At 38.9% G+C, this 19879-nt stretch overlaps 1 protein-coding gene across 4 annotated transcripts in view; it reads left to right on the forward strand.

The window, feature by feature from the left end:
- Positions 1 to 19879, forward strand: part of LOC144696762 (spindle assembly abnormal protein 6 homolog) — an 89019-nt gene that overhangs the window by 12989 nt on the left and 56151 nt on the right. For 2 of the 4 annotated variants that reach the window (XM_078568451.1, XM_078568471.1), the window contains exons 2-3: positions 15445 to 15505; positions 19304 to 19383. The exons of the other annotated variants lie outside the window; for them this stretch is intronic. In XM_078568451.1, coding sequence (XP_078424577.1) covers positions 15445 to 15505; positions 19304 to 19383 — 141 coding nt within the window. The remainder of the gene's footprint in view (positions 1 to 15444; positions 15506 to 19303; positions 19384 to 19879) is intronic. 4 annotated transcript variants of the gene reach the window in all.

The raw sequence follows: 19879 nt of genomic DNA on the forward strand, positions 1-19879 counted from the left end.
CATTGCTGTGGATCTGGAGTCACATGTAGACCAGATCGGGTAAGGATGGCAGATTTCCTTCTGTAAAGGGCCTTATTGAGCCAGATGGGTTTTTACGACAATCAACAATAATTTCATGGTCACCATTACTTTGACTAGCTTTATTAATTGAATTTAAATTCCACCAACTTGGATTTGAACCCACGTCCTCGGAGCCTGGGCTTCTGAATTGCTAGTTCAGTGATATTACCACTACACCCCTGGATAGTAGCGGTTCAAGGAGGCAACTCTCAACCACCTCAAGGGCGATTAATGATGAATAACAAATACTGACCTTGCCAGCAAGTATCACATCCCGTGAAAGAATTAAAAGACACACTCCGGTCACTAAAGAGTGTTGTAATTCCATGTAAAATCGTTGGATAAGCTATTTCGTAAGTACTAATGTAGTTTGTAGGGAGGTCCCTATGCTGCTGAGTAAAAGTTAGAGACAATTTGCTGACCCTACTTGTCAAAGGTTAAAAATACTGCTAAAAGATTCAGGCACAGTTGGTGATTGAGTTTAACCAGGCTAATAGAAGAGATTACTGAGTATGGTGAAACCTTTGAAAAGTATTGGAGGATGCTGCCACATCATGTTGTAAGCCTTCTATTGGTACGTGATTGGTAGTTGTCATGGATCGAAACGTATGGGACAAAGAAATATTTTCACTCTGTTTTCTACACCTGGCGACTGGGTATAGTTGTACAATAACAGTAAGTAAGGGCAGAAGGGTTGTTATAGACAAGATAAGGAACACCAGTGAATTTTCTGTCTGATAATAGAAGGGAATTTATTAATGACGAGTTGAGAGACATGTGAAAATATGAATACCTCAGCAGAAAGTTATTTCAGCAGTGGACTCATTGAAATGACCGTTGCAATGTAGCATAACATTTTAGCTGATCAACCAGACTGTAGTAGACAGCAATCTCAAGAATTCACTTCAGATGGTTGGAGGATATAATCCCTATCAATTAGTCTATGGGCAAAAGCCCAACTTGCCTTATGTGCTGTTCCATTGTCCTCCTGCTCCAGAAGGTACTACAGTTAGTTCAATTGTTTTTCTGCACATTTGAATTCTTTACATGCAGAGAGTCAGGTTTTCATCAAGGCTGAGGACTCAGAAAATTTGGAGCGCTATGAAGCATAATGTAAGACCATTTGAGACAGAATTTAAGAGATTTGGTGTACTATAATAGAGAGTCATAGGCAATGGAAGGGCCTTGTTAAGGTAATAGATCATCATGATGGTAAATCTGTACTTATCAAAAATGGCAGTCAAGCTGTTAAAGTTCAATGCTCATGATTAGTTGGAATGAAATACAAAATCTCGGACTCTGCACATTAAAGATTAGAAGTAACCATGGCATCTTGTACCTCAAGTGCTCATATGTTTTGTGTTGAAGATCCTGAGGAATACTGTACATCAAGGGCTGGATAGTGGTAATGTAAGTGAGCACAAAGTAGAGCTATCCAAAGGCCGGTGCCCAGAGTGGATACTTGAGGAACATATATTCCAGAGGGGTCTAGTGAATGGATGAATGCAACAATTATGGAACATGGAGGAATAGCTACTAACAAGTTTAAATATTGTTTGAATGTTCGGAATGATAGCCAAGAAGCAAGATTCATGGACAAGTAGAAGGACTGAAAGAGCGGAGAGTAAAGAAGCACAGTGAAAGTCATGATTTTTAGCCCAGAAGTGATTCTTGTGTCAAGAAACTATCATGTACTGGAGAAAGATTGGTCAGTAGTGCAGGAGGATGCTGTCATAGTGTAGTCCCTCAAATAGAGGCCGTAGCTTGAACAAATTACACAATGGACTAAAGGTCACAAGTTTTGGAACAGAAATCCTCAGGATCATGAAGTTATGGTGGCTGCCAATAAACTTGAGGATAAATTAATAAGAGAAGTAAAACAAAGGGAATTAATTGGAGAGAGTTTGGTGTGAAGAGTGACTGGGTGGTGCAGATGATAGCGTGGACTCTCCCACAGCTGGAAAAATAATCTTAAAATGTGTTAGCTTTTTTGGCCATGTATTCATGGAGTGTAGATCAATTGACATAAAAGTCACATTTCTGAGAGCAATACTTTTCAGAGAGAAGTGTTTCCGAAACCACCCCAAAGAGGCAGCTGATGCAGAAGGAAAGCTGTAGAAACTGAACAGGTACACCATGGCCTGAATGATGCTTTTAGGGTGTGGTATTTTTTGCTGAGATTCATTTTGCTGAAAATTGTGTGTTGTGTTCAACAAAAGGCAGATCCCTCAATGTCTTATTGATATCAAAAAGGAAAACTTTCAGGCATCTTCATGATGCATGTTGATGATTTCTTATGGGGTGGTACTGCAGAATTTGAGGTATGTGTTATTAATAAGATTGGAGTAAAATTTAAATTGAGAATCAGGGCCGTGGGACTTTTAGTTTTTTTATTGGTAACATCCTTCCAACTACGAGAGATGATGGACACACAGCAAAGAACCTATTTAGGTGGGGTGTCTTCACTTGGTGCACCTTTGCTGATGGCTGCGAAGGCAGCTTCTGCCACAGGCACCACACATGAATCTGCCAAGCAACATTTGTATTTGTCTTTGGTGTTGATGCTTATTGCCAAGCTACTGTCGCCACTGGTTGTGGTGGTACGGCAGCCCACAGGAGGTGTCACCATTTTCTCTTTTGCCAGCTAGTGACTCCTTGGTGCATTAGTTGATGTTTAGGGCCTTCATGTCACACTTGCAAACATCGCTGAAGCGGTGCCTTGTTGCTCCACTGGTTGTCTGACTCCGGCTACCTCAATATTCAGAAGGTCCTTGGGTATCCGACCATATACTGTCCTGCCAACACACTTGGGAGCTCCATCATTGAGAGGACTGCCACATTGCTGATTTTGTCCTGCCAGGATATACCCATTATGTGCCACAGATAGCAAAGATGGAAATTATTGAGCTTCTTTTCTTGATAGCTGTAACTGGCCCATATTTCACAGCCATTCAGCAAGGTGCTGAGAACACAGGCCCTATAAACCATCACCTTGGTCCTAAAGGTCAGCTTGGTGTTATCCCGTGCACGTTTCGTGAGCCAGCCAGCTCCTTTCCCTAAACAAGTGTTGAGCTCTACATCAAGGGACAGATTGTCTGTGTCTGTCACCCTGGACTCTAGGTAGCAGAATTTGCTAACCACTTCCAGTGAGGTGTTATTTTGTGTGATCAGGGTGGCGGGGGGGTCAAGGGGGAGAATGGGAAGAGAGTGAGGCATCACCTTGTCCCATGACCACGGGCTTCTTGATGCTTATAGTGTGGGAAAACAAGTTACAGGCATGGGAGAGACAGTCCATGAGTCTTTGTGGCTGAGTTGCCATGTAGACGACTAGTGCAGCATCTATTTAACACCATCAGCAGAGCACGGCTCTGTGAGATTTTGGGAACAATTGGCTGTACACCAAAGCTCCTCAGTCCCATCTGCTCTTTCCATGACAACATGCACTGCACTGTGCAGTTTGGCTCTACATCTGACAATTTTGGAGCAAAAAATGGAGTGAAACAGGGCTGTGTCCTAGCCCCCACTCTGTTTGGTTTCTTCTTCTCTATGCTCCTGACCTTCATCTTCCTTGCAGATATGGAAGGAGTTTACTTGCACACTAGGCTAGACAGCAAACTCTACAAGCTATCAAGACTGAAAACGAAGGCAAAAACATTGTGTCCTGATCAAGGAACTCAACACTGATTGCTGCGCTAGTTGCCCACGTGGCTTTTAAATGTAAAGGCAAAATACTGCGGATGCTGGAAACCTGAAACAAAAACAAAAAGTGCTGGAAAAACTAAGTAGGTCTAACAGCATCTGTGGAGAGAAAGACAGAGTTAACGTTTCGAGTCCGTATGACCCGAGCCCACTCTGAAGAAGAGTCATACGGACTCAAAACGTTAACTCTGTCTTTCTCTCCACAGATGCTGTTAGACCTGCTGAGTTTTCCAGCATTTTTTGTTTTTGTTTCAACTTCTAAATATATTGGTTTAGATATTAAGCAGAGTAGGTCTGGAATAATTTGAATCAACAATCCTATTTAGAAATTGTCACTCCCATCCTGGTTAATCATACTAGGTCGTCACACATGTTGGGGAGATAGGAAATCTCTAAAATTAACTGGATTGATGTAAGCCTGATTATTTCACAAAAAGAAATGTTTGTACAAAGAAATTGTCAGGGGTCCTAGAGGAGGGGTTTCTCACAATGCTTTGGACCGAATATGGTTTTGATTTGATTTAACTTGTTTTTATTTAGAGAAAGAAAATAATCTGCTAATTGTATTTAAATTGTTTAATTGTATGAAGGTGATGGTCATTAACTGGGGGTTTAGTTGAACCTCATAAATATACAGAGTAAAACTGTGATTGCTAGGTTAGGAGATGTACGTATTCTTGTATTGTGTAACTCTAAAAGTCTGTAACAATTGACTCCAATTCCAACCTTCACCAACTGGCTTTCTGAAATAGAACATCCAGTGTTCATACCAATCTCTGTTAGATTCTGTCTACAACTTTTGTTGCTCTGCTCAAAAAACGTGCTTATCCTCCAACTCGTAAAGAACATCATCTGCTGTGCCATTGTGACTTCCCTTTCCCAGCCACACTGCCTCTTAGATGGAGCTTACCGGTTAAAGGGTTTTAGGGCCATGCCTAGTAGGAACCAGGTTGAGACTGCCCATACCTGCCTCAGATAAGTTCCTTGGGACCAGCAGAAAGAGAAGACTTGAATCCTCAGAAAAAGCGAAAGAACTGCAGATGCTGTAACTCTGAAATAAAAACAGAAAAATGTGCTGGGAGCAGTCAGCAGGACCATTAGCATTTGTGGAATGGAGACGTAAGTTAACATTTTCAGGTGTCATGGACATTTCATCAAATGGAGGACACTTGAATCCCGTTGATCTAGATTGGAATTTAACTCTGTTCTTAGGGGTAAAAGATTGATGTCTAATGTGCTATCCTAATTACTAATTTCAATGATTTTCATAACTTCCCTTTGCTGTTAACTCCGTGATTTGCTCTGTTTTTTTTAAAGTTGCCAACATTGTTGCACCTTAAGACATTTTACCAGGTTAAGGTGCAGTATAAGTGAAAGCTGTTGTTGTATCCTTTTTGCCATAATTAAGCATATCATGTCTGCTTCAAAATACAGTAGAAGCATAATGCTTAATCAGCCAGTTGTACAATTGCCACCTTTGATTCTGTTCATTTTCCTAGAAAACTGAAAAGCATTTTCCTTGCTGATATGGCTCTAAGTTAGTTGATCTGAGCCAAGACAACAACTGGGCTATTGCAGTTGGCCTTGAGTTCCCCTTTGCTGGAAGAAGTATTGCAGTAAGTTAATTGTCACTGATACCATTCTCAGTTGGCTTTTGTTTTTCTAATACAAAGCATGTCAGATTTTCAGTTGATAATAGTCTCATATGTAGGTTTAAAGCTGGTGTGTTTTAAGTTCGCCTTCATTTTTAACAGTAATTTGAACAGAACATAATTTCAGATGTGCTACCGGGATATAATGAAAATGGATTTTCACAACAATGGAAAACAACTTTACAGTACATGCTCTGCTTTCTCCCTTTCCCCTCTCCTCCTTTCCTGAAGGTTGTTATTTTTTGCCTAATTTTTTGTTGTATGCCATTAGGCTATTGAATGTGACAGCAGAACTACATCCCTTGTCCATATATGCATATCATTTGATGGCAATGTGGAATGAAAAGTGGCTAGTTTCACTTACTATACCTGCTGTGATGAGAACTGTTAGCTGCCTTAGCAGAAATCGTCTAACAACACAGTCTGGGTGTCAAACTCTCAGCCATTTGGAAGCTGTATTAGATTCTTTCAAAAATGAATTTTGCTACTGGCAGTATGTTCGGATAAATTTTGATATCAACTACAGCAAATTGTTGATTTGCAAAAATTGCATTTGTTGTAATGGATAGCTGCAATGTTCCAATAATGTAGGTGGGGCATTATTCATGCCTCCCACAATTTCTCATTCTATATTTTTATATATTAGCTGGTAGATCTCTGCTCCATCAGAGGGTTTGTTGTTCCATAATGTTAGATAATATCAGGACTATTGATTTACAGTGACTGAATAAGTTAAATTCCTGTTTTATTAAGTTGCAAGTTGGGATTTTTACTGGTGCTTTAGGAATTGAATTTCATAACTTTATTATTCTGTGATATCTGTAAATTTTTAGACATTTGGAGGTATATGTTGAGTTGGGGTTGATTGAGGTCTAGCTGCACTTGGGGGCAGTACTGTGGTTTAGTAACACAGGGTGATTGTCCTAGGTATTGGCAGAATTGAGTTGGGTGTCCTGGAGCTCGAGTGCTACAGTGGGGCCTTTGATATCTGACTTCACCGTGGAGAGGAAACCTGGGTTTTACACAACTGGAGGTTGAATTTTTGAGTACAGGCAAACTTCCTTAATCCATACGTTTCTAGTCCATGGAGGAAAGTAGTAGTGCTGGATCTAGGGGAATGAAGTAGGGTAAATGAATTGTGTTGCTGTGGGAGAACTTTATGTTATAACCCCAATTAACACAATTAGGTTTAAAACGGTTAAGGAAATGGACAAAGAAAAGTCAATGGTGAAAGTGCCTGACTGGAAGATGGCGAATTTCAGTGATTTGAGACTGGATCTAGCACAAGATTGGCCAGGAAAATAGTAAATGAGTAATGACAGGATTTCTAGGCAGAGATACTTGGGGTACAATCTAAGCCTATTCCTATAAGGAAGAAAGATGGGGTATCCAAAGCTTAGAGTTTCTTGGGTGACAGAGAAATTAGAAGTTAAAATAAAACAGAAAATGGAGGCTTAAAATGTGTGGAAAGCAGAGAATACACACAGTGAGGACTTAAGACATGTGGAAGGTAGAATACACACTAAAGTCAAAAATCTGGCAGAATGGAGAGAGTGCAGGAGGAAATTGATAAGAGAAAGGTGAGAGTATAGAAAAGATCAATGGGTAACAAAAGGGAACCCCAAATTTTTATTGGATTGGGTTTAAAAAATAGGAGGTGCTAAATAAGTTGACATGGCTCAGTTAACATGTCACTTGATCCAGATGGAATCCATTCCAAGTTGCTCAGATAAGCTAGAGTGCAGAAAGCAGAATCTCTAATATATAATTTAATAATGTTTCAGTCTTGCTGGTACAGAGGTGGTTTACCAGGATGGTATCAGGGATGAGGGAATTATGTGGAAAGATTAGGGAAACTGGGATCGTTTTCAGAGAAGGCCATGGAGAAAAATAATAGAGGTATTCAAAATTGAGGGGTTTTGATAAAGCAGGTAGAAACTGTTTCCTCCAAGTGAGTCAGTAACCAAAAGTCATGGCTTTAAAATAATTGGCAAAAGAACTGGAGAGGAGATGAGAGATTTTTCAGAGGGTTGTTAAGATCTGGAATGGATGGTGAAATTAAATTCCTATGGAAACTATCAAAAGACAAATGGATGTGTATTTGGAGAAAACTAGTTAGCAGGGGTTTGCAGAAATTATAGGGTGCGGTACTAAATTGGGTAGTTCTTTCCAAGAGCCAGCAAAGGGATGATGGGTCAAATGGCCGTCGCTTGCTCTCTAAATTGGCATTAATGAGAGGTTTGCCTTGACAATTCTTTGTGTCTGTCTGCAGTGGCAGAGTGTTGGGGGTGTAATTAAGAGAGGAGGACCAGCCCTTTCTTTGTCTCTAGAAAGATAGATATGCGCAAAAAAAATTAATATTCCTAGAACGCAAAACAAAATCTGCAACAGTAATCTGTCAGTCTTTCTCGTGTGCACCTATTTAAAAAAAAAAGTATCCTTGTTTTTCAAAACCAAATATAAATTTTACCTGAATAAACACTTTGAAACTTCTTCTGTAGCTTTGCTTCAAATGATTTTGCGCAGAAGTTGTTTAGATAAAGAAAGATATTCCTCAGATCAGTTAACAATGATACCCAGGATATGATGGTATTCTAGGAGAGCTTTACAGGATTGGATGTGGTACTTTTACTGAGCACCTGGGCAAGGTGTTTTTCATAATCTGTAGGGTGAAGATCCCACTCCCACGGGACCTAAAGCTGTAATAAAAACAAAGGCATGAAGTCAAACTGCAGTAACTCTCAGGGCATCTTGCTTCAATTTATACCTGACCAGATTCTGATTTGGATTCCTTTCAGTCGCCAGCTCCTGAACATAGTGGATGAGAAGCTTCTACAATCACAGGTTTAGGTCTAACTGAGGGACCATGGTCCTTATTGCTGGTCATCTTGAGAAGGACAGGGAGCAAATGAAGACCGATAAATGGCATTTGTTGACTTGACCAAAGCTTTTGACTTCATCGGTCAATCTGGACTTTGAAGATTTATAAGGAAATTTGGTTATCTGGCAAAGTTCTTGCCTGTTCTGAAACAGCTCAGTGTATTGACAGTACTCTATCTGAGTTGTTCCCTATTTCAAACGGTGTGATATAAAGGCAAGCACGGATTCCTGCTCTGTTTGCTCCCTTTAATGCAACTGGCTTGTAACATTAGGCAGATGATGGGCTGTGAACCTGCACCACAGGGCAATTGTTCAGTCTATCAACATTGCAAGCAATGATTGATGTCTAATAATAAATTAAACAAGGACTTTTGCATGACTACACTTTTTTTGAAGAGGATCTTCAGTTGTTAATGGATGGATGTGTAACTTCCACTAGTAGCTATGGGCTTATATAGTCTGTAGGAGATTAACATGTTGCATCAACCAGCTTCTGGGAAGTTACATGTTAGCTATTTGTTGCTGAAAATTGAATTGATTATAGTCAAGGAGTTCACCTATATTGGAAGTGTACTATGTAATGATGCAAGGAAGTGATAGCTTGAATACAGAGAACAAGCTTAGCTTTTGCTAGACTGTCCAGACTTTATTTGGATTCAGGACAAATCATAGTTGTCTAGAAACTGAAGATTTTTATGGCAGTTGACGTTACAGTTTTTGCGTGGTTACAAAACATGGAAAATCTATTAAAGGTGCTCTCAACAGTTGGAAATGAGTCACCAAAGATACATTTTCACCTTCCTTAGTGATCCTGCCCTGCAACCTAATGTAAACAGTGAAAGGATTGGAGCACGCTGATAATATCAGCATTGAAGCTTTGATGAACAATGAGCTGGAAATGTTGGATGGATAATGCACAGTTACTGAAGCAGATGCCTTATGGAGAAGTGATGGATGGTAGAAGAAAGTCGGATTGACAATAAATGCTGCAAAGACACGCTTGAGATTCATCTCAAGCAGTGCAACATGGTCATTAACGCTTGAAAAGTCCTGGTCCCCAACAGATGACTGTGCCATGATGAAGTGAGAGCAGGAGTGAAGGAATTTGAGCTACACTGCCCTGCCAATATGGAGGCAATATGTGGGAAACTGAAGGATCGGCAAAATCTGAGGGATCAACAGAGAATCCTCCAGGAATGTGACTATTTAAAGCTTGTGCTGGCAGACATTAGGCTGCATTGTCATCAATGCACCCATCTACCATGAACTTATACTCCCTTCTTGGTTAGCACCATCATCCTTAAGTACAAGGGACACACTACAGTTTGTGTTTTGGGAGCTGAGACACAATGTCACTGACTGAACTGAAATTACACAAATTCTAATGTTGAGGGTTTCTTCAGATGTTTCGGAACTGCTGTCTTGGCCTTCTGTTAGCTGTAGCACAAGTCGGAAATGCCAGATGAAAGATTGTCTAAACTCTGTTCTGTAATATAGTTGTTCTGTAAAATATATATCTATACTTTGACTGAATTGTTTGATGTGGCTGGTTTAGTAATTAAGTTTTTATCTTTCTTCACTGTAGTTCTTGATCAGCTATTTAATATGGATGTGCAGAAAAGCAAAAAGAGACTACATTAATGCAGCTGTACAAATGGAGACCCAATTTACAATGCTGATGTTAAAATAATTGCCTATGTTGTGATTTGGATAGGCTTAAAACTGTAATAGTGATGTGATAACATCTCTATTTATGTGAGGAATTGCACTGCTTGCTTCTGATTTATGCTAGAACATATCCTTACTGACATGTTATGAAACTACCCAGCCAAGGGAATCAAGTTTCTAGTTATGCTGATTTGCAATTTATAGTTGCATAAGTATCTAACACAAAATCCAATCTATGTAGCAACTTCAATGCAATACTGAGGGACTGCTGCATTTTTGGAAATGTCATCTTTCACTTGAGGCGTTAAACTGAAGTCCTATCTTCTGGTGGATATAAAATACAAAATATCCCATGGCATGTCTTTCAAAGAGCAGCAGCCGGTTCTTCTTGTGACCTGGGCAACATCATCCCTAAACCACCATTAACACAGATCACTGGTCATTTGCATTGCTTGCTCTTGGTAGGACTTTGCTGTGTGCAATTGGTTGTTGTTTTCTTTCAAAATAACTGTATTGGCTATGAATGTTCAGAGAGCTCCAAAGATGTAAAAGGCGCTAGGTAAATGCAAGGTTTTGCTTTAGGGACTAATCACTCCTTTTGCTGTTGTAAACAGTGTTTGGTTAACTTGGTAGAACCTTGGTTGAAATATAACTTTTAGGCAGTTCTACAAGACCATGTTAAGAGTTTAGTGTCAATCAATATTGCTCAAGCTTGTATTCGTGGACTGCTTAGGTACATATGAGAGAGCCGCAGGGCTAAATAAACCCATGGTCCGATTAATTTGCCTAATTTTCAATTGCTAACACCAATAGATGGTGTTCCTCCTTTAAGCCACTCTTTAAAACATACTTCTTTGCGCAAGCTTTTGGTCATCTGACCTAATATCACTTTTTGTGGTTTGGGTCACACTTTGTTTTATAATGCTCCGGTGAAGCACTTGGGGACATTTCATTACATTAAAGACACTATATTTAAATAATTGTTGATTCATCCAAAGGTGAGATAACAATGCTAAAAACACACCCTGTTTATATCTCTAGATCCATATTTGTAAACATTGAGTGAGAAATGTCACCATCAATATATGTGGAGTTGCATGGATTTTGTGGAGCAGATTACCAAGACTTGGAGGGGCAGATAGGGATGGCGCAAGTAGTCCATGATCTATAGTTCGGACTTCACGATACTTTACGACAATATTTTGGAAGAGGAGAAGTGGGAATGTTTTAAAAGTTTAATAAGGGTGCAGAATAATTAAAACAAAAGCAAAATGCTGCACATGTTGGAAATCAGAAATAAAAACAAAAAATGCTGGAAATACGCAATAGGCCTGACAGAATCTGTAGAGAGACAAATAGGAACATGCAGAATTATGTTAAAAGGGTGCTCAGCCAAAAAATGAACCCAGAAAATGTGTAACTTCAGGTGCAAAATATAATCTGCAAGAAAAAATTATTTCAGAAACAAAGGGTAGCCAGAGTTGAAACTATAAAATGCAAACCAAGAATACGCACAAGACAGGTAATATACCAAATAATTACCATACTATACTAGTGTAGAAGTTGACGGCATGACTTTTAGCCTTAAAAACTGAATTTTATATACAGGTATCAAACTGCGCTGTGATTGTTAATTACTTGTTAGTAATTACTATGGCTCATTATCTTCAAGGTACATGGGGAACCTTTTGATTTTAACTCTGCCGATTTTAGCAGCAATCTCCCAGCCAATTGAACAGACTGTGTACCACATGATCTATCATGATGCCTTTGAGAGAGATTAACAAGTATCCAGCTCAATTTAAAATAAATGTTGTAGCATTTGCCTACAACTAGTAATTATGCAGCAGCAGGGGAGTTTAAGGTTTCTGAAAAAAGGATTAGAGACTGGAGAAAGACATCCACTAAGGTTCTGAAGAATAAATGTGCTAGTAGAGGAAAACTGAGCAAGTGACCTCATGGAGAAATAAGTGGCAGAATGGGTTAACGAGCATCGGCAAAATAGTTATATTATCACCCACAGAGTCACTGGACTCTGCACCCTCAGAGAAGCGAAGAAAGATGGTATTTCACAATTCAAGGCCAGTGCCAGATGTTGCACAAGGTTCATTGTTACAATTGGGATGAGAGGAGTGCACAGTTAACTAGCCCCACTACTCCGCGGGTTACACCGTAAGTCTAAAAGTTTAATTCACTCACCAAAATGGCCAATTATTTACCTTCACTATTGTTAGACCCAGAATAAAAGAGACTTTAACCAGGCTTCTTTCAATAAACTCAGAATGATTGATTTATTATAAAACAAAACTTCTTTTTTAAATCAAGTTGCAAGACTGGTTAAGACACAATTGTAATCTGGCAGTATAACTATCTACCCCTTTTAAAATTCCCCAGCATGCGTGCACACAAAGGACAAAGAGATAGGTGTTGAAAGGGATAAAGTTCGTAGGGTTTCAACGCTGTCGATCTGGAATGGCCTCGCGTGAAGACAGATCATTACCTCCAGGCCTCTACTGGGACTAATCACCAACGGAGTTTTGGCGTGGTGGAAAATAGAGCCAGATCAATCCTTCTAGTCTCAGCCTCTCAGGTTTCTAAAGACAGACAAGTTCCATTGTGATGAGGATTCTTAGCTGGATATTGTTGGCCACTCTACTTCAGGCAAGGCAAGGAGAATATGAGATTGTGAGCTGGGTAGCTGTTCACTTTCTCAGTTCAGTCTCAACTAAATTCAAAAAACAAGTTCAAAACTTAAAGCTCAACTGTTATGTGATTTCCAGTCAATCACTAGCCTTTGTCTTTAAACCAGTTTTTCCCCCATTCATTAAGATAATTGTAGTGCAAACAAGCAAACAGCTCTCCCCCATAAAGTACCATGCTGGTCAGGTGAGTTCTTGGCAAAGGCATGTTTGCTCCCAGTCCAAAGGGGAACTTGTGACCGATTTGTAAAATAAAAATCCAGGTCAGCTTCCAATTGCCCACATAATGCGGTGTCTTTCCATATTTTAAAAGAAAATATTGTCCTGAAAGGTATGATTCTAATATCATGATTTAATACTCCGGCAAAGGACAAAAAATTGGCAAAGTCTGCCACATGAACTCAACAATAAAATCATCAGATTCCACTGTTTTGTCATCCAAAATTGGGAGAAAAGTTATCGGTTGGCCTACATTGGAAATATAATGGAACACTGATGAAATTTGATATGTCATCAAACAAGAACTTTTCCAAGATTGGTGGGAAAAAAACTGAACTTGTAAAGTCAATTGGCCATGAGAAGACTCAATTCACAGTGGCTCCATCTTGTATGGCAGATTGCATAAAATTAAAACTGATGGTGTTGTTCAAGCACATAACTCTCCCCAAAGAGAAATTTCAGAAAAGGGGGTGGTGTCCATCTTTTTCAAGACAGACTGGATGGATGAAGGCAGTTAAAAGAAATGGATCAAAGAAGTGTGGAATTTGAAATCAGGAGGATTATGCAAAGAAATAAGTTTGCTTGTCTGGGATATGTTCAACTCCCATCATGTCGACGATGCAGCCCGTAATGTGAGATCAACGAACGTTGATGTGACAGATATTCCTGACAGTCTTACAACTGTTGTTCAACCCTTGGATGTGTGTATAACTAAACCTGTCAAGGAGCATCTGAAAGACGTGGAACAATTGGATTTTGTAGGTTTAAAAAAAACATTCACTAAAGGTGGAAATATTAAGCACTCTCACTAGCAACATTGTGTCATAGATGTGTGGCATGAACATGATCCCAATATTGTCAAAAAAAAATTTCTAAAATGTGGAATATCGAATGTGCCCAATAATACCAAGAATGATTACTTGTGGAATGACAATGCAGAAGTTACCTATACTACCAATGATGATGAAGACACGGAAGATCAATATGATGATGTTTTATAACCAGGCTATTGGGACAAATTGTTCAATGATTCAGATGGTGACTTTAGTGATTTCAAAGGATTTCAACATGGTGTTATCATTAATTTGTATGGTATACATTTATATTGTGTTGGATGAAATGTATATAATTTGTAATGTTATAATAGAAATAAATGTTAGAGAATTAATCTGAATTCTTTGATGTTGGTTTTTACTTTATTCCTTTGCAGTGGTCTTTTTTGCACCCAAATCAAGTAAGCATGTAAACCTCTCAAAGACATCCCCCTGTAAAAGTTCACCCCATGACTTTTGGCCTAAAAAATTGGTTCATAAACTTGACTTTTCTATGAGTATGTTCTCTTTTCTGTCCCTCAATTTCCATCCTGTATGCATCATAATATATTTTTTAAAAAGTTTTGCTGCCTTTTTTCTTCGCTCCAGATTCTTCCTCACTCCTCTTTTACTCTGTTCCTCCTTTTATTTCTTTTTTTTGCCATTTCTTCCTTGTTATACTTCTTTTTGTGTTTTATTTTAACCATCTCTGTTTTCTTTTATTCTTAGAACATAAGACCTAGGAGCAGGATTAGGCAATTCAGCCTCTCGAGCCCGCCCCGCCATTCATTACAATCATGGCTGATCTCATTTCAGCCTCAACTCCAATTTCCCGCCCTCTCCCCATAACCTTTCAACCCATTACTAATTAAAAATCTCTCTATCTCCTCCTTAAATTTATTCAGTGTCCCGGCATCCACTGCATTCTGAGGTAGTGAATTGCACAGATTCATGGCCCTTTGAGAAAAGTAATTCCTCCTCATCTCTGATTTAAATCTACCACCCCTTAGCCTAAAACCATAGCCACTAATTCTTGCATCCTGTCCTCCTCCTGTGTTGTTTTTTGATTCCTTTCTCCTTCCCCCCCCCCCACCCCGCCTCGCTGTTCCAGTGCCTTTTGGCAGCCCATTTCGCTCTACTTGGTGTCTCCCACGTCCTTAACACAGCTAATTTCAGTTTTACCTACTGCTAAGTTTCTTCCTGAGACTGACTGGAGTAGCTTGCAAAGCTTTGTTTTTTCTTAATTGATTAGATTAATGTAACATTCACTCAGAACTTGAAGCTCTAGTCCAAAGAGGAACCAGGAGAACGCGGAACAGAATTGAGCAGAGGCTGGAGAGAGCAAGATTGGGATTTGGCAACTGTTGGTAGACAGGGTTAGAATTGGAGCAAATGATCAGAACTCCATTACATTGATACCTGGCACTAACAGGCAGTCGCACTGCATAAACTGGGCAAACATTCATTAACTAGGCTCTCATTGTGTCGGATGTGTCAGCAAAGGAGAATATTGGGATGATTCTTTTCATTTTCATAGAACATCTTTATAGTTCAGAGATATAACCTCAGGGAATTGTGACATTCCTCTGTTAGTCAGGAGCCCTTGACCAAGTTGCACCCTTCTTTAAAAAAAAACCAAAATAGACTTATGCCCTTGCTGACATCAAATTTTCAAAATAATTTGAGCAATTAAGGACAGTTACAGGAAGTAACTCATTACTCAGTTTGTACTAATTTGTGGACATTTTGTTGCAGGAGGGAAAATGTTCGACTGACTGTAGGATGGCAATCCTCTTCTAATCCAGTTCACAAAAAGGTACAGTAAATGACTTTTTGTAGTCAAATCCCTTTATAGCATAGTTTATATTTTCTTCACCAATTCTGCATAACAACAATAACTCACCTTTACCTGAAACATAGACAATAGCCCAAGGTACTCCAGCAAGATTTGATCAAATAAAAGTGGGCACCAGGTCAAAGACGGGCATATTTAGAGTGGTGACCAAAAGCTTGATCAAAGAGGTGAGTTTGAAGGAGGAGAGCTAGGGTCAGGCGTGGTTTACGAAGGGAGTTTCAAAGCTTGGGTTCCATGCAGTTGAAAGCACAGCCGCTTTGATATTCTCCCACGGGGAAAAGGGAGAGAGCATTTGGGAAAGAGAGATGCAGAAGATGTAGCCAGAGGAACAGAGTAATTTCTGCGGCTGGGGGTTTTGTCATGCTGGAGGAGATGTTAGGCAGAGAGGGTGCATCCATGGATGGATTTAAAGACAAGAGCGAGGATTTTAATTTGCGGGTTTAAGAGAGTCCGAGCTAGTGTTGGCCTGTGAGGACAGGATGATAGTGTAGAAGAGTGAACCAGCATACTTAATTTTTAAAATTCATTTACTGGATGTGGGCATCACTGGCTAGGCCAGCAATTATTGCCCATCCCTAATTTCCCCTTGAGAAGTTGGTGGTGAGCTGCCTTCTTGAACCGCTGCAGTCCCTGTATTGGCTCTGACATCGTGATCATGTTGTTGAAGTCCTGAACTCCAGAACTAGTTATCCACTGACCAAGCTGTTATGACACAGCAGTTGGTAAAGGCTGAGTTGTTTAAATCCTAGAGGGAAACTTGAACAACTGTCATAACCTATATTTTCAATTGGTATGTTTGAGATGCAGCTCTGAATTCAGAAATGAAATCACCAAGCCTCAAGAGGTTAATTATATAAACTAAATTACATATTTATTCATTTAACAAGAAATTAAACACATACACATGTCTACAAATTACTACCATAATAACTTTTAAACAAATCCCCAAATTAATCGCTTCCAGGTAAATCTTCACCAAGGCAACAACAACACATAGACTTTGAACAGACACCAGGCAAAGCACATTTGACCGTACAAATTCAAAATAAGGTTCCTTCCAATTTGGTTCCTTTGCAGACACAGTTGTAGGGCTTACAGGGTGCTTAGATCTTACATGCCTCTGACCTGCACATAAAAAATTCCTTCCTGTTTAGACCTAGCCTTCCCCTTGAATGTAAATTCTCATTGTATCACTCGGTCTTTGAACTCCACCTCTTCTAACAATAAAACCCCTTTTTTAGTACCAATTTTATTAGTAATATAAACACATTGCTTAGTGTCTCCTAGCTAGGTGCAAGATTTTACTCCTTTCTTTTGAATGATTTATTCAACAAATGCAAATGTACTCTTTACCTTCTAGCCTTATGTTTATCTAATTAACATCTCAAACTACTATACATCAAAGCACCCAGACAACTGGCTTTAATCCAATTAAGCCACACACAGACACAGACCCTACTTCAAGTCCAATTTAAAAATAATTTCCAATAACATTATACACAATATCTCTTTATGACAAAGCTGTTTCGATATGGCTATGATACTGACATCTGCCTGAGGATGTATCTGGGCAATTTTCACAAAATTCTCCAGACTCAGCCCTAACCTGAGTGAGGTATTTACTGTACGAGGCTCCTCATGCATCAGTAAAGTGGATGGCCTCATCAATAATAAATTCAAGTGGCTTCTATGCACCAATAATCTGTTCAAAGATGTTTTCTCTTTTTCATAAGGTCAAGGGTTGGATTGTTCACTGATGATTCTGTAGCGTTCACCTTAATTCATAACTCCAACAATAGTAAACTACCCAAATTAGCCCACAGCAGGACGTGAGCATCCAGACTTCGGCTGAAAAATGAGAGGTATCATTTATGCCATTTATTGTCAGGCACTGACCATCTTCAACAAGAAACAAAAATAGCTCAGATACCTCCTGCTGACCTTTCAAAAATACCACTGAGTTTCCCAGCATCAACATCTTGGGTGGGTGGTGCCTCTGAAACTCGTTATTCTGCAACAAGTGTTTCACCATCTGATACCTCAAAATTTAATTATGTACAAAGTACAAATCAGGAGAGTGAATAGTGCACAATATTTCACTGGAGGGATGCAACCACAACACCAAAAAAGAGAAACACCATCCAGAATGGAGCAGTCCCTGGCACTGGACCTGATATTCACACTCTCCACCACTGGTACATACTATCTACCGGATACACTGCATCAAGCTTTGTTTCATAATCCGCACAAGCTTTTAACACTTTGAAGGACAAAGATAGTTAACACTTCATTGGAATACCATCACCCTCCAAGAAACAAACCATTTTCATACTGATACTTTATCAGTATCAATATCCTGAAATTGCCTATGTAACACCATTGTAGAAGCATTACCACAAGCATTACAACAGTTCAAAAATGATAATTCGCTGTTGCCTTCTTGAAGTAATTAAGGATGGCAACAAAGGCTGCCTTGCCAGTTTTACTCCATCCTGAGAGGGAAAAAAATTGATCTTGTAATAAACGTTCATCAAATTGGAAACAGAAAACGTGGGAAACTCCCAGCAGGTCAGGCAGCATCTGTGGACAGAGGACCAGAGTTAATTTTTCAAGTAAATGACCTTTCATCAGAACTGGGGAAATTTAGAAATGCAATAAATTTTAAGGAGGTGAGATGGGAGTGGGTGGAAAAAGAACAAAAGGGTAAGTCAGTGATAGGGTGGAAGACGGGAGACATTAAATGACAAAAGAGTTGGTGAGGCAGAGGCAAAGGGTGTGATAATGAGACAAGTAAAGAAACAAAACGTGTCTAGAGAAGATGTGAATGCAAGACAGTTGTTTCCTGAAAATGAAAACAGATTTCCAGCATCTGCAGTATTTTGCTTTTGTATTCATAAAATTGGGTTTATTTATAATGCTGTCATGTGTTTAGATGGCCATCTTGATTATAAATAAAGCTTGGTTGAGTTATGTAATCTTTGAAGCCCAAGATGGATTGTCTCGTCTCTTTAAAACCCCCTACTTGGATTAAGCCTAGTAACCAGCAATGGCATTGGATCTCTGGAACATAAGCAGGTATGTCACAAGATATCCTGCATATTCCTCTATCACAGTGAAAGCTATATTTTAAACATAGCTGATTAGAAAACTAACATTTAGGACCGGTAGAAGGCATCATTTAGTTGTTGAGGACAAATTCTTATATTTTCAATGTTTGGTATCTACTATGATTGGTTACAAAAGGAGTGTTTGGTGATAAATGTTGCAAAATACACAAGGCAATGGAAGGAGCAATTGAACGTGTATGGTGAGACACATGAAACCTGCCAGTGTCTAGGTGTCAGTCATGCAATAGTTCATGCCAATTTCATGTGCTCCAACTGTATACATCAACTTATGACATTGGCATTGACATCTTGTGGTGCCTTTGAGTGAAACTTAATTGGTGTAAATTATTAATTTTCTTGCAATTAGATTTGCTTCATGAATATATAAACATTTCTGTATTTTTTTACGTTTACCTTTTGAAGATTACAGATTTTCATTTGTATTTAGTTGAAAGTTGCAAAGATTATCTGGCAGTATAACAGTGTAGCATGTCAAGAAACTAACATTGCACCAGAGAACAGTACGTCACAGGTTCAAACGTGTTTATTTTTTGTCTACTTTGCCACTGTTGAATTTCGAAATACAAAGTATTAACATTTGAGGGCAATTTCAAATTATTCTTTCTAAAAGAATTTCTATGCTTTGTTTTAGGATTTAATCGTCCGTTTGACTGATGACACAGATCCCTTCTTCTTGTATAATCTTACAATTGGTGAAGAAGATTTTCAAAGGCAGGTCATAAATTCTACAACCAATATTTGATAGAACAAATATAAACTAACTGAGTCTGTTTTTGAGTTTCATGGTTTGTGATGGTTCAGTTAGAAGCAATCCAAGAAGCATCTTTTAACTTCACTAGTATTGATATCTTTGTTACTTGTAACTATTTATTCCCGTTCTGAAATTTTGCAAGGAAATAATCAAATATTAATTGAAAATTAATCAATAAATAGCAAAACCTGATGAATATTAAACAACCTTTAGTTATTAAGATACATCTAAATCCTAATTATTTAATGATTATTGGTAATGAAAATAAAAATAATCCCAGAAAAATGAGTGATACCTGATATATGCTTAGAAAACACCAGTTGCAAGAGCATGTAACAGTTTTGTGTCACGTGATGAGACTAACTGGAGAAAAAGAAAACAAACTTGAGAATAGTTACCTCAACCTGAATCTCCACAGGAGTTGAAATCTTAAATGACCAGGGAAATGCAGGAAGT

The sequence above is a fragment of the Cetorhinus maximus genome, chromosome 2 (genome assembly GCF_964194155.1).
Source record: "Cetorhinus maximus chromosome 2, sCetMax3.hap1.1, whole genome shotgun sequence".
Classification (NCBI taxonomy): Eukaryota; Metazoa; Chordata; class Chondrichthyes; order Lamniformes; family Cetorhinidae; genus Cetorhinus; species Cetorhinus maximus.